This window comes from Coregonus clupeaformis, chromosome 29, assembly GCF_020615455.1.
Source record: "Coregonus clupeaformis isolate EN_2021a chromosome 29, ASM2061545v1, whole genome shotgun sequence".
NCBI classification, from domain to species: Eukaryota; Metazoa; Chordata; class Actinopteri; order Salmoniformes; family Salmonidae; genus Coregonus; species Coregonus clupeaformis.
The window spans coordinates 2,010,201-2,023,005 of record NC_059220.1 but is presented as its reverse complement, the minus strand read 5'-3'; the positions used below and the strand labels follow the sequence as shown (position 1 = coordinate 2,023,005).

General features: G+C 46.1%; 1 protein-coding gene across 1 annotated transcript in view; it reads left to right on the top strand.

Annotated features, from left to right (window-relative positions):
• The window catches only part of fbln5 (fibulin 5), a 41,390-nt gene extending 33,460 nt beyond the window's left edge, over nucleotides 1–7,930 (top strand). The window contains exon 11 of the mRNA XM_041854488.2: nucleotides 7,581–7,930. Within this exon, the coding sequence (XP_041710422.1) occupies nucleotides 7,581–7,742 (162 nt within the window). The 3' untranslated portion in view covers nucleotides 7,743–7,930. The remainder of the gene's footprint in view (nucleotides 1–7,580) is intronic.
• The last annotated feature ends 4,875 nt before the right edge of the window (nucleotides 7,931–12,805 follow it).

Below are 12,805 nucleotides of genomic sequence, written 5' to 3'. Positions count from 1 at the left end.
TTTTCCACAGCTTCCACGGTCAGATCAGCCGTGGTCAAGGCCTGTTGACTGATGAACCGTTTTGCCTCATAAGGCAGGGCGCGTAGGTAACGATCCACCACAACGGCCTCCACCACCGCCGCTGCTGTATTCCTCTGCGGATCCAGCCATTTCCTTGCGATTCGGACAAGTTCATGCATCTGCGCCCGAGGAGGTTGGTCTGGTTGGAAGGTCCAGCTGTGAAAGCGCTGGGCCATACCAAACTTTGTGAGTCCATATCTGCTGAGGATCTCAGACTTCAGGGCATCATAGTCAGTAACCTGGTCAGGGCCCAGGTCCCGGACAGCATTCAGCGATTCCCCGGTTAGAAAGGGGGCTAACAGACCAACCCACTGTTGCTTGGGCCAGGCTTCCCTAGTGGCCGTGGCCTCAAATGCATGCAGGTATGCCTCAATGTCATCGGTAGCTCCCATCTTAGATATAAAGTCACTTGCCTTTATTGGGCGGGTATTTTGGACAACCCTCTGTCTCTGCAACTGCAATTCCTCTGCCTTCAGAAGGTTGGCTTTCTTTGCTCCTCCAAGAGAGCCACGTTTGCTTGCATCTGGGCTTGCTGGCCAGCAACAAGGGCTTTCAATATGTCCTCCATTTCAGTCGGCGGGGAGCCTACGGCCAACTTGGAAAACTGGGTGATCAAACCTTCGGTATCCTCCTCTGACATGCACTATTAACGCTTGAGCGTGCCCGTATTCTCCACCATCTGTGACGTCACGAGAGGCTACACAGCTTTCAGCGGGATTGCTCAAGTAGTGCAAGGAGACAAGGTTCAAACAAAACAAGGATTTTATTATAGGTCTTGGGAAATTAACGAAAATATAACAAAATTCTGTTCTCTTGTGGCTCTTTAAGGGTTAACAGTTCAGGGATGTCTCTTCCACATCCAAAATCATAATTCTCACTCGCTCAGATAACTTTTCCCCAGCCTTACTGTAGTCCACGTTGCAGCTAGTGGCCAACCCAGCAAAAAGTCCTTCCAAATGTCTCTCACGTATTTCCACAGGTGCATATATCCAAAGGTGAGTATTTCCCAAAGGTAAGTATCTCCAAATCCTTATATTCCTCATGGAAGTGGACGTGCAGCACTCTTGTCCTCCAGAGAGCCCAGGTTGGAGACTGTGTCTCTTCCCTTCCCAAACCTTCAGCTCATCAGCTCCTCATTTGTTTCAGCTGCGTGGGAAGATTGGCCATAGAGGGGTGGAGTTCCCGACCATACCAGCAGATGGAGCCATAGCTGTCTGGGTTTGCAGCCACCTCAGGGGGATGTAACGTCCCTCCAGGACACAGCCTCTCGTGACATCACAGGCCATAAGCAAATAGGAAAACGCTCATCCAGAGGCGGCGCTCCTAGTGGCTGGGGACTTTAATGCAGGGAAACTTAAATCCGTTCTACCTCATTTCTACCAGCATGTCAAATGTGCAACCAGAGGAAAAAAAACTCTAGACCACCTTTACTCCACACACAGAGACGCATACAAAGCTCTCCCTCGCCCTCCATTTGGCAAATCTGACCATAACTCTATCCTCCTGATTCCTGCTTACAAGCAAAAACTAAAGCAGGAAGAACCAGTGACTCGGTCAATAAAGAAGTGGTCAGATGACACAGATGCTAAGCTACAGGACTGTTTTGCTAGTACAGACTGGAATATGTTCCAGGATTTTTCCGATGGTATTGAGGAGTACACCACATCAGTCACTGGCTTCATCAATAAGTGCATCAATGACGTCGTCCCCACAGTGACCGTACGTACATACACCAACCAGAAGCCATGGATTACAGGAAACTTCCACACCGAGCTAAAGGGTAGAGCTGCCGCTTTCAAGGAGCGGGACTCTAACCTGGACGCTTATAAGAAATCCCGCTATGCCCTCAGACGAACCATCAAACAGGCAAAGAGTCAATACAGGACTAAGATTGAATCGTACTACACCGGCTCCGAGGCTCGTCGAATGTGGCAGGGCTTGAAAACTATTACAGACTACAAAGAGAAGCACAGCCGCGAGCTGCCCAGTGAGACAAGCCTACCAGACAAGCTAAATTACTTCTATGCTCGCTTCGAGGCAAGCAAGTCTGAAGCATGCATGAGAGCATCAGCTGTTCCAGACGACTGTGTGATCATGCTCTCCGTAGCCAATGTGAGTAAGACCTTTAAACAGGTCAACATTCACAAGACAGATTACCAGGACGTGTACTCAAATCATGCGCTGACCAACTGGCAAGTGTCTTCACTGACATTTTCAACCTGTCCCTGACTGAGTCTGTAATACCAACATGTTTCAAGCATACCAACATAGTCCCTGTACCCAAGAACACTAAGGTAACCTGCCTAAATGACTACCGACGCGTAGCACTCACGTCTGTAGCCATGAAGTGCTTTGAAAGGCTGGTCATGGCTCACATCAACACCATTGTCCCAGAAACCCTAGACCCACTCCAATTTGCATACCGCCCCAACAGATCCACAGATTATGCAATCTCTATTGCACTCCACACTGCCCTTTCCCACCTGGACAAAAGGAACACCTACAGTGGGGAAAAAAAGTATTTAGTCAGCCACCAATTGTTCAAGTTCTCCTACTTAAAAAGATGAGAGAGGCCTGTAATTTTCATCATAGGTACACGTCAACTATGACAGACAAAATGAGAATGTTTTTTCCAGAAAATCACATTGTAGGATTTTTAATGAATTTATTTGCAAATTATGGTGGAAAATAAGTATTTGGTCAATAACAAAAGTTTCTCAATACTTTGTTATATACCCTTTGTTGGCAATGACACAGGTCAAACGTTTTCTGTAAGTCTTCACAAGGTTTTCACACACTGTTGCTGGTATTTTGGCCCATTCCTCCATGCAGATCTCCTCTAGAGCAGTGATGTTTTGGGGCTGTCGCTGGGCAACACGGACTTTCAACTCCCTCCAAAGATTTTCTATGGGGTTGAGATCTGGAGACTGGCTAGGCCACTACAGGACCTTGAAATGCTTCTTACGAAGCCACTCCTTTGTTGCCCGGGCGGTGTGTTTGGGATCATTGTCATGCTGAAAGACCCAGCCACGTTTCATCTTCAATGCCCTTGCTGATGGAAGGAGGTTTTCACTCAAAATCTCACGATACATGGCCCCATTCATTCTTTTCTTTACATGGATCAGTCGTACTGGTCCCTTTGCAGAAAAACAGCCCCAAAGCATGATGTTTCCACCCCCATGCTTCACAGTAGGTATGGTGTTCTTTGGATGCAACTCAGCATTCTTTGTCCTCAAAACACGACGAGTTGAGTTTTTACCAAAAAGTTATATTTTGGTTTCATCTGACCATATGACATTCTCCCAATCCTCTTCTGGATCATCCAAATGTACTCTAGCAAACTTCAGATGGGCCTGGACATGTACTGGCTTAAGCAGGGGGACACGTCTCGCACTGCAGGATTTGAGTCCCTGGCGGCGTAGTGTGTTACTGATGGTAGGCTTTGTTACTTTGGTCCCAGCTCTCTGCAGGTCATTCACTAGGTCCCCCCGGGTGGTTCTGGGATTTTTGCTCACCGTTCTTGTGATCATTTTGACCCCACGGGTTGAGATCTTGCGTGGAGCCCCAGATCAAGGGAGATTATCAGTGGTCTTGTATGTCTTCCATTTCCTAATAATTGCTCCCACAGTTGATTTCTTCAAACCAAGCTGCTTACCTATTGCAGATTCAGTCTTCCCAGCCTGGTGCAGGTCTACAATTTTGTTTCTGGTGTCCTTTGACAGCTCTTTGGTCTTGGCCATAGTGGAGTTTGGAGTGTGACTGTTTGAGGTTGTGGACAGGTGTCTTTTATACTGATAACAAGTTCAAACAGGTGCCATTAATACAGGTAACGAGTGGTGGACAGAGGAGCCTCTTAAAGAAGAAGTTACAGGTCTGTGAGAGCCAGAAATCTTGCTTGTTTGTAGGTGACCAAATACTTATTTTCCACCATAATTTGCAAATAAATTCATTAAAAATCCTACAATGTGATTTTCTGGATATTTTTTCTCAATTTGTCTGTCATAGTTGACGTGTACCTATGATGAAAATTACAGGCCTCTCTCATCTTTTCAAGTGGGAGAACTTGCACAATTGGTGGCTGACTAAATACTTTTTTTCCCAACTGTACGTGAGAATGCTATTAATTGACAACAGCTCATGGATCCTGGACTTCCTGACGGGCCGCCCCCAGGTGGTAAGGGTAGGTAACAACACATCTGCCACGCTGAACCTCAACACGGGGGCCCCTCAGGGGTGCGTGCTCAGTCCCCTCCTGTACTCCCTGTTCACCCTTGACTGCATGGCCAGGCACGACTCCAACACCATCATTAAGTTTGCCGATGACACAACAGTGGTAGGCCTGATCACCGACAACGATGAGACAGCCTATAGGGAGGAGGTCAGAGACCTGGCCATGGTGCCAGGTTAACAACCTCTCCATCAGCGTGATCAAGACAAAGGAGATGATTGTGTGTGGACTACAGGAAAAAAAAGAGGACTGAGCACGCCCCCATTCTCATCGACGGGGCTGTATTGGAGCAGGTTGAGAGTTTTAAGTTCCTTGGTGTCCACATCACCAACAAACTATCATGGTCCAAACACACCAAGACAGTCGTGAAGAGGGCACGACAAAGTCTATTCCCCCTCAGGAGACTGATAAGATTTGGCATGGGTCCTCAGATCCTCAAAAAGTTATACAGCTTCACCATTGAGAGCATCCTGACTGGTTGCATCACCGCCTGGTATGGCAACTGCTCTGCCTCCGACCGTAAGGCACTACAGAGGGTAGTGCGTACGGGGGCCAAGCTTCCTGCCATCACTGGGGCCAAGCTTCCTGCCATCCAGGGCCTCTATACCAGGCGGTGTCAGAGGAAGGCCCTAAAAATTGTTAAAGACTCCAGCCACCCTAGTCATAGACTGTTCTCTCTGCTACCGCACGGCAAGCGGTACCGGAGCGCCAAGTCTAGGTCCATAAGGTTTCTTAACAGCTTTTACCCCCAAGCTATAAGACTCCTGAACAGCTAATCAAATGGCTACCCAGACTATCCCCCACCCCCTCTTTTACGCTGCTGCTACTCTCTGTTTATTATCTATGCATAGTCACGTTACCTCTACCCACATGTACATATTACCTCAATTACCTCGACTAACCGGTGCCCCCGCCGCACATTGACTCTGTACTGGTACCCCCTGTATATAGCCTCCCTACTGTTATTTTATTTTACTGCTGCTCTTTAATTTAATTTTTAAAAAAATATTTATTTTTTACTCTCCTCCCTCCCTTACTCACCCTCATGTAGAATGTCCTCCCTCCCTCCCTCCCTCCCTCCCTCCCTCCCTCCCTCCCTCCCTCCCTTACTCACCCTCATGTAGAACTCCTCCCTCCCTCCCTCCCTCCCTCCCCTTACTCACCCTCATGTAGAACTCCTCCCTCCCTCCCTCCCTCCCTCCCTCCCTCCCTCCCTCCCTTACTCAACCTCATGTAGAACCCTCATCTAATCCCCGAGCTGACAAGGTAAACATCTGTCGTTCTGCCCCTGAGCAAGGCAGTTAACCCACTGTTCCCCGGGCGCCGAAGACGTGCATCTCGATTTAGGCAGCCCTCCACACCTCTGTGATTCAGAGGGGTTGGGTTAAATGTGGAAGACACATTTCAGCTGAATGAATTCAACTGACTAGGTATCGCCCTTTCCCTTTCCAGTGTTGAGGATCAGCGTGGCAGATGTGTTGTCGCCTACCCTTATCCACCAGGGGGTGGCCCGTCAGGAAGTCCAGGATCCAGTATGTGCACTGTGCTTGGTGTAGTTGGCCAGCAGATGGGGCACTAAGAGTGTGTAGGGTTAGAGAGAGGTGGAGCTCTACTCTGCTAGGCCAGTGTCATGCAGACTCAGGAGATTCTGATTGTGTTCTCTAATAATAAGACTGCTGTTTGATTTTGGTTTTTAAATAATCTACTGCAAAGACCGTAATGAAATCCCTCCAAAGTACATTGTGGCGTACAGTGTCGTGCCGAACCCTCTGTTTGCTCATGATCCAGCAGTGTTTGATCTGAAACCATAAATCATGACTTGCATGAAGGAAAGTAGGAAGTGGTTTTAACTAAACTACTGCTATGCAGAAGGGAAAAGCCAGTATATTTGAGTTCCTTAAACAGTACAGTATTATTTACATTTACATTTACGTCATTTACCAGACGCTCTTATCCAGAGCGACTTACAGTTAATGAGTGCATACATTTTTCATACTATAACATACGGGAGGGACAGTGTTATAACATACAGTGCATTCGGAAAGTATTCAGACCCCTTGACTTTTTCCACATTTTGTTACGTTACAGCCTTATTCTAAAATTGATTAAATTGTTTGTTTTTCCTCATCAATCTACCCCATAATGACAAAGCAAAAACAGGTTTTTAGATTTTTTTTGCAAATGTATTAGAAATAAAAAACAGAAATACCTTATTTACATAAGTATTCAGACCCTTTGCTATGAGACTCAAAATTGGCCAGACGGAAGCCACTCCTCAGTAAAAAGCACATGACAGCCCGCTTGGAGTTTGCCAAAAGGCACCTAAAGGACTCTCAGACCATGAGAAAAAAGATTCTCTGGTCTGATGAAACCAAGATTGAACTCTTTGGCCTGAATGTCAAGCGTCACGTCTGGAGGAAACCTGGCACCATCCCTACGGTGAAGCATGGTGATGGCAGCATCATGTTGTGGGGATGTTTTTCAGCGGCAGGGACTGGGAGACTAGTCAGGATCGAGGGAAAGATGAACAGAGCAAAGTACAGAGAGATCCTTGATGAAAACCTGCTCCAGAGCGCTCAGGACCTCAGAGTGGGGCGAAGGTTCACCTTCCAACAGGACAACGACCCTAAGCACACAGCCAAGACAATGCATGAGTGGCTTCGGGACAAGTCTCTGAATGTCCTTGAGTGGCCCAGCCAGAGCCCGGACTTGAACCCGATCGAACATCTCTGGAGAGACCTGAAAATAGCTGTGCAGCGACGCTCCCCATCCAACCTGACAGAGCTTGAGAGGATCTGCAGAGAAGAATGGGAGAAACTCCCCAAATACAGGTGCGCCAAGATTGTAGCGTCATACCCAAGAAGACTCGAGGCTGTAATCGCTGCCAAAGGTGCTTCAACAAAGTACTGAGGAAAGGGTCTGAATACTTATTTAAATAAGGCATTTTTAAAAAAAGTATACATTTGCAAACATTTCTAAAAACCTGTTTTTGCTTTGTCATTATGGGGTATTGTGTGTAGATTGATGAGGAAAAAAAATAAATGTAATCCATTTTAGAATAAGGCTGTAATGTAACAAAATGTGTAAAAAGTGAAGTGGTCTGAATACTTCCACTGTATATAACCGTTATGCAATAGGCCTGGTAAGACCAGTTTTGTGGGGAGATAGGATCACATTAACTAGTAGCACATGATGTCAATCAGTCTGTCATGTTTATTTATCAATCCCTTTTTACGTCAACGGAGTTGTCACAAAGTTCTCTCTATCTCTTTTCTTCTCTGTTCTCTTTCAGCAAACCAGCAACGTGAGTGCCACTCTGGTCCTGTCTCGGCCCATCAAGGGTCCCAGGGAGCTGGTCCTGGACCTGGAGATGGTAACCGTTAACAACGTCATCAACTTCAGAGGCAGCAGCATCATACGGCTCACGATATACGTGTCAGAGCGTCCTTACTGAGGCCCCTCCCCCTTGACCAATCACCACGTCCTGTCTTCCTCTCACAGCCCTAAGGATACCATCCCAGAATCCTTAACTCTCCAAATCTACCAATCTACCATCTCTCCTCAGGCAGCTCTGTTCCTCTTCTCTGTTCTCTAGATGTGATGCTGTCTGTCTCCTCTTCTCTCTGTTCTCTAGATGTGATGCTGTCTGTCTCCTCTTCTCTGTTCTCTAGATGTGATGCTGTCTGTCTCCTCTTCTCTGTTCACTAGATGTGATGCTGTCTGTCTCCTCTTCTCTGTTCTCTAGATGTGATGCTGTCTGTCTCCTCTTCTCTGTTCTCTAGATGTGATGCTGTCTGTCTCCTCTTCTCTGTTCTCTAGATGTGATGCTGTCTGTCTCCTCTTCTCTGTTCTCTAGATGTGATGCTGTCTGTCTCCTCTTCTCTCTGTTCTCTAGATGTGATGCTGTCTGTCTCCTCTTCTCTGTTCTCTAGATGTGATGCTGTCTGTCTCCTCTTCTCTGTTCTCTAGATGTGATGATGTCTGACTCCTCTTCTCTGTTCTCTAGATGTGATGCTGTCTGTCTCCTCTGTTCACTAGATGTGATGCTGTCTGTCTCCTCTTCTCTGTTCTCTAGATGTGATACTGTCTGTCTCCTCTTCTCTGTTCTATAGATGTGATTCTGTCTGTCTGTCTCTTCTCTGTTCACTAGATGTGATGCTGTCTGTCTCCTCTTCTCTGTTCTCTAGATGTGATGCTGTCTGTCTCCTCTGTTCTCTAGATGTGATGCTGTCTGTCTCCTCTGTTCTCTAGATGTGATTCTGTCTGTCTCTTCTCTGTTCACTAGATGTGATGCTGTCTGTCTCCTCTTCTCTGTTCTCTAGATGTGATGCTGTCTGTCTCCTCTTCTCTGTTCTCTAGATGTGATGCTGTCTGTCTCCTCTGTTCACTAGATGTGATGCTGTCTGTCTCCTCTTCTCTGTTCTCTAGATGTGATGCTGTATGTCTCCTCTGTTCTCTAGATGTGATGCTGTCTGTCTCCTCTGTTCTCTAGATGTGATTCTGTCTGTCTCCTCTTCTCTGTTCACTAGATGTGATGCTGTCTGGCTCCTCTTCTCTGTTCTCTAGATGTGATGCTGTCTGTCTCTGTTCTCTAGATGTGATGCTGTCTGTCTCCTCTGTTCTCTAGATGTGATTATGTCTGTCTGTCTCTTCTCTGTTCACTAGATGTGATGCTGTCTGTCTCCTCTTCTCTGTTCTCTAGATGTGATGCTGTATGTCTCCTCTTCTCTGTTCTCTAGATGTAATGCTGTCTGTCTCCTCTTCTATGTTCTCTAGATGTGATGCTGTCTGTCTCCTCTTCTCTGTTCTCTAGATGTGATGTTGTCTGTCTCCTCTCCTCTGTTCACTAGATGTAATGCTGTCTGTCTCCTCTTCTCTGTTCTCTAGATGTGATGCTGTCTGTCTCTTCTCTGTTCTCTAGATGTGATGCTGTATGTCTCCTCTTCTCTGTTCTCTAGATGTAATGCTGTCTGTCTCCTCTTCTATGTTCTCTAGATGTGATGCTGTCTGTCTCCTCTTCTCTGTTCTCTAGATGTGATGTTGTCTGTCTCCTCTCCTCTGTTCACTAGATGTAATGCTGTCTGTCTCCTCTTCTCTGTTCTCTAGATGTGATGCTGTCTGTCTCTTCTCTGTTCTCTAGATGTGATGCTGTCTGTCTCCTCTTCTCTGTTCACTAGATGTAATGCTGTCTGTCTCCTCTTCTCTGTTCTCTAGATGTGATGCTGTCTGTCTCCTCTGTTCACTAGATGTAATGCTGTCTGTCTCCTCTTCTATGTTCTCTAGATGTGATGCTGTCTGTCTCCTCTTCTCTGTTCTCTAGATGTGATGCTGTCTGTCTCCTCTCCTCTGTTTACTAGATGTAATGCTGTCTGTCTCCTCTTCTCTGTTCTCTAGATGTGATGCTGTCTGTCTCCTCTTCTCTGTTCTCTAGATGTGATGCTGTCTGTCTCCTCTTCTCTGTTTACTAGATGTGATGCTGTCTGTCTCCTCTTCTCTCTGTTCTCTAGATGTGATGCTGTCTGTCTCCTCTGTTCACTAGATGTAATGCTGTCTGACTCCTCTTCTCTGTTCTCTAGATGTGATGCTGTCTGTCTCCTCTTCTCTGTTCTCTAGATGTAATGCTGTCTGTCTCCTCTTCTCTGTTCTCTAGATGTGATGCTGTCTGTCTCCTCTTCTCTGTTCTCTAGATGTGATGCTGTCTGTCTCCTCTTCTCTGTTCACTAGATGTAATGCTGTCTGTCTCCTCTTCTCTGTTCTCTAGATGTGATGCTGTCTGTCTCCTCTTCTCTGTTCTCTAGATGTGATGCTGTCTGTCTCTTCTCTGTTCTCTAGATGTGATGCTGTCTGTCTCCTCTTCTCTGTTCACTAGATGTGATGCTGTCTGTCTCCTCTTCTCTTTTCTCTAGATGTGATGCTGTCTGTCTCATCTTCTCTGTTCTCTAGATGTGATGCTGTCTGTCTCCTCTTCTCTGTTCTCTAGATGTGATGCTGTCTGTCTCCTCTTCTCTGTTCTCTAGATGTGATGCTGTCTGTCTCCTCTTCTCTGTTCTCTAGATGTGATGCTGTCTGTCTCCTCTTCTCTGTTCTCTAGATGTGATTCTGTCTGTCTCCTCTTCTCTGTTCACTAGATGTGATGCTGTCTGTCTCCTCTTCTCTGTTCTCTAGATGTGATGATGTCTGTCTCTTCTCTGTTCTCTAGATGTGATGCTGTCTGTCTCCTCTTCTCTGTTCACTAGATGTAATGCTGTCTGTCTCCTCTTCTCTGTTCTCTATATGTGATGCTGTCTGTCTCCTCTGTTCTATAGATGTGATTCTGTCTGTCTGTCTCTTCTCTGTTCACTAGATGTGATGCTGTCTGTCTCTTCTCTGTTCTCTAGATGTGATGCTGTCTGTCTCCTCTTCTCTGTTCACTAGATGTAATGCTGTCTGCCTCCTCTTCTCTGTTCTCTAGATGTGATGCTGTCTGTCTCCTCTTCTCTGTTCTCTAGATGTAATGCTGTCTGTCTCCTCTTCTCTGTTCTCTAGATGTGATGCTGTCTGTCTCCTCTTCTCTGTTCTCTAGATGTGATGCTGTCTGTCTCCTCTTCTCTGTTCACTAGATGTAATGCTGTCTGTCTCCTCTTCTCTGTTCTCTAGATGTGATGCTGTCTGTCTCTTCTCTGTTCTCTAGATGTGATGCTGTCTGTCTCCTCTTCTCTGTTCACTAGATGTAATGCTGTCTGTCTCCTCTTCTCTGTTCTCTAGATGTGATGCTGTATGTCTCCTCTTCTCTGTTCTCTAGATGTAATGCTGTCTGTCTCCTCTTCTATGTTCTCTAGATGTGATGCTGTCTGTCTCCTCTTCTCTGTTCTCTAGATGTGATGTTGTCTGTCTCCTCTCCTCTGTTCACTAGATGTAATGCTGTCTGTCTCATCTTCTCTGTTCTCTAGATGTGATGCTGTCTGTCTCTTCTCTGTTCTCTAGATGTGATGCTGTCTGTCTCCTCTTCTCTGTTCACTAGATGTAATGCTGTCTGTCTCCTCTTCTCTGTTCTCTAGATGTGATGCTGTCTGTCTCCTCTTCTCTGTTCTCTAGATGTGATGCTGTCTGTCTCCTCTCCTCTGTTTACTAGATGTAATGCTGTCTGTCTCCTCTTCTCTGTTCTCTAGATGTGATGCTGTCTGTCTCCTCTTCTCTGTTCTCTAGATGTGATGCTGTCTGTCTCCTCTTCTCTGTTTACTAGATGTGATGCTGTCTGTCTCCTCTTCTCTCTGTTCTCTAGATGTGATGCTGTCTGTCTCCTCTGTTCACTAGATGTAATGCTGTCTGACTCCTCTTCTCTGTTCTCTAGATGTGATGCTGTCTGTCTCCTCTTCTCTGTTCTCTAGATGTGATGCTGTCTGACTCCTCTTCTCTGTTTACTAGATGTGATGCTGTCTGTCTCCTCTTCTCTCTGTTCTCTAGATGTGATGCTGTCTGTCTCCTCTGTTCACTAGATGTGATGCTGTCTCTTACCACTGTTATCATCTGAATACACTTTCAATAAACTCTCATCTGTTGTTATAGGAGATGGAGGCACCTTGCTCTACATTTCCCCACTCTTACATCCACATCAGACTGTTACTGGACTGTACATTGTGACTGTCTATACATCAGACTGTTATTTTCTTTCTTTTTCCAATGACTTTTATGATTAAGGTCATTGATTGAAAGCATTGTCAGTATTGGTTGTTTACTGCATACTTCTATTTGTTATCAATGAACTGTCTTCACTTATTTCCTGTGAAGCGTTATCCTTTAAATAAGCTGTGAACGTGAGCTTGCAGTATGTGATGCAATGTGTTAGCGATGCTTTGAGTAGCAACGGGCTCTCTACAGTTTGTGTCAGCAAGCCATCAAGAAATACGCTTTTAACCTTGGCAGAAATGTTTTGATTCCTGCCCGACCGAACTAGCTTGGCCCCAGATCTGTTTGTGCTAACATTCCATTTTCTTGTCATGGCAACAGTGGAATGTTAGCACAAACAGACTGGTACCACGGGGGTGATATTACAGGACAGGGTCAGGGGTCAGGGTGATATTACAGTACACCAGGCTATGACTGCTCTGGTCTGGGTACAATCCATAGTTTCTGTCACTGTATTGGAAAAGAACCACACAAGTATCTCTTCTACTGCTGCAGGACGCTCACCTCTGCTACAATCAGCTGGTGACTGGACGTCACTGTGTCCTAATCAAGAGCTACATCTCAGCTGGTGACTGGACGTCACTGTGTCCTAATCAAGAGCTACATCTCAGCTGGTGACTGGACGTCACTGTGTCCTAATCAAGAGCTACATCTCAGCTGGTGACTGGACGTCACTGTGTCCTAATCAAGAGCTACATCTCAGCTGGTGACTGGACGTCACTGTGTCCTAATCAAGAGCTACATCTCAGCTGGTGACTGGACGTCACTGTGTCCTAATCAAGAGCTACATCTCAGCTGGTGACTGGACGTCACTGTGTCCTAATCAAGAGCTACATCTCAGCTGGTGACTGG